At 46.1% G+C, this 1,387-nt stretch overlaps 1 protein-coding gene across 1 annotated transcript in view; it reads right to left on the reverse strand.

The window, feature by feature from the left end:
- The window catches only part of LOC104505728 (WD repeat-containing protein 78-like), a gene marked incomplete at its 5' end in the record, with an annotated part of 18,214 nt that extends 17,190 nt beyond the window's left edge, over positions 1–1,024 (reverse strand). Inside the window, 1 exon segment of the mRNA XM_010146416.1 lies at positions 862–1,024. Within this exon segment, the coding sequence (XP_010144718.1) occupies positions 862–1,024 (163 nt within the window).
- Positions 1,025–1,387: the final 363 nt, after the last annotated feature.

The following is a 1,387-nucleotide window of genomic DNA, read 5'->3' on the forward strand; positions in this document are numbered from 1 at the left end:
CCTTGAGAGGGCTGTCACCTTTGCCCAGGACTTCTTTGGAACTCTTTTTATAGGAAAGGATGCAAAATATCTGGAAAAACTATGTTCATCTTGCTGTCAGAGCCATTTCTTGATCAACCCTGCTGTCTTTCCTGGCTTATTTATTCTATAATGAGTACCAAGAGTGGCTTACTAACTATGCCTGTCTAATTAACAGTACAGCAAAACCAATGAGAGGAACAATTGTGCATCTTTTTTTACTATACTGCTCAAAATATTTTATTGAAGAAGGTATTCAGTAAGGTCTTCAAAAAACACTCACATTATGGTATGGTCATCTTCTGTTCTTTGGGTAAAGACATTTGTAAGGAAGGAATTCTTCCTGCAGAGGGTGAGGAGGCACTGGGACAGGCTGCCCAGAGAAGCTGTGGATGCCCCATCCCTGGGAGTGTCCAAGGCCAGGCTGGATGAGGCTTGGAGCAACCTGGGCTAGTGGAAGGTGTCCCTGCCCATGGCAGGGGGTGGGACTGGGTGGGCTTTAAGGTCCCTTCCAACCCAAACTGCTCTGTGATTGTAGGATTCTGTTACATACAGGTGCTACGGTCAACATACCGCATGTAGATTTGAATGCCAGTAGTTCTCAGATTAGGGGGAGAACTGTTACCCTGTTGGGTTTTTTTATTCTTGCAGATTGTGTTTTGCACACTAATCAACATTTCAGAACAGATTAAGCTCTGGGATCATTTTCTTTCTCCACAGCTCTTCAGCTTCAGACATGCCTTCTCTTTCCTCCTCCCCCTCCCACTTCCTTTCTGACAACGTTTAACATCCTCAATAACTCACATTGAAAACTTTTCAGTAACAGTGTAAGTGGCTTCTCACCCGTATGGCATACTTGTTACCCACGAGAGAACCCCTGTCCGCAGCTTTGACATCCGAAGTCGTGGATTGCCTTCTGCAACTCGCGGCTCTGTTCGCATAGATACCACTTATGATGCTTGCTCGTCTTTGGCTACCAGAACTTGCTCCTGAGCCTTGCCTCACCCTGAAATCAGCCGTAGAAGTTCTGTTTCAGTCAAGCAAATAGAAACAACCAAATACGACCACCAGATTATTTGCCCCTTAACTTTCGTGAATGGTTTTAAAAGAGTTAAACCATTCAGTGTGATAATCCTGAAATAACGTAATTCCTTCAGAAGATCTCTGTTCAGCTTCCAAGGAGGCTTTCTTAAGCGGTGATAGGAGCGAGGGGGGGCAGGGGTGGGGGCAACGCCTGCTGTAAAAGAAAGGCCTAAAAGGCATTTTACTGGTTTTTGGTTTTCTGGGGCTAAGCTTGCAAACGGGAACTGATGTGGCAGTAACGGGGCAAGAGCTGCAGGTTGTGGCTGCGTGCGGGGCCGGTTACAGC

Source organism: Eurypyga helias, unplaced genomic scaffold (assembly GCF_000690775.1).
Source record: "Eurypyga helias isolate BGI_N326 unplaced genomic scaffold, ASM69077v1 scaffold22082, whole genome shotgun sequence".
Classification (NCBI taxonomy): domain Eukaryota; kingdom Metazoa; phylum Chordata; class Aves; order Eurypygiformes; family Eurypygidae; genus Eurypyga; species Eurypyga helias.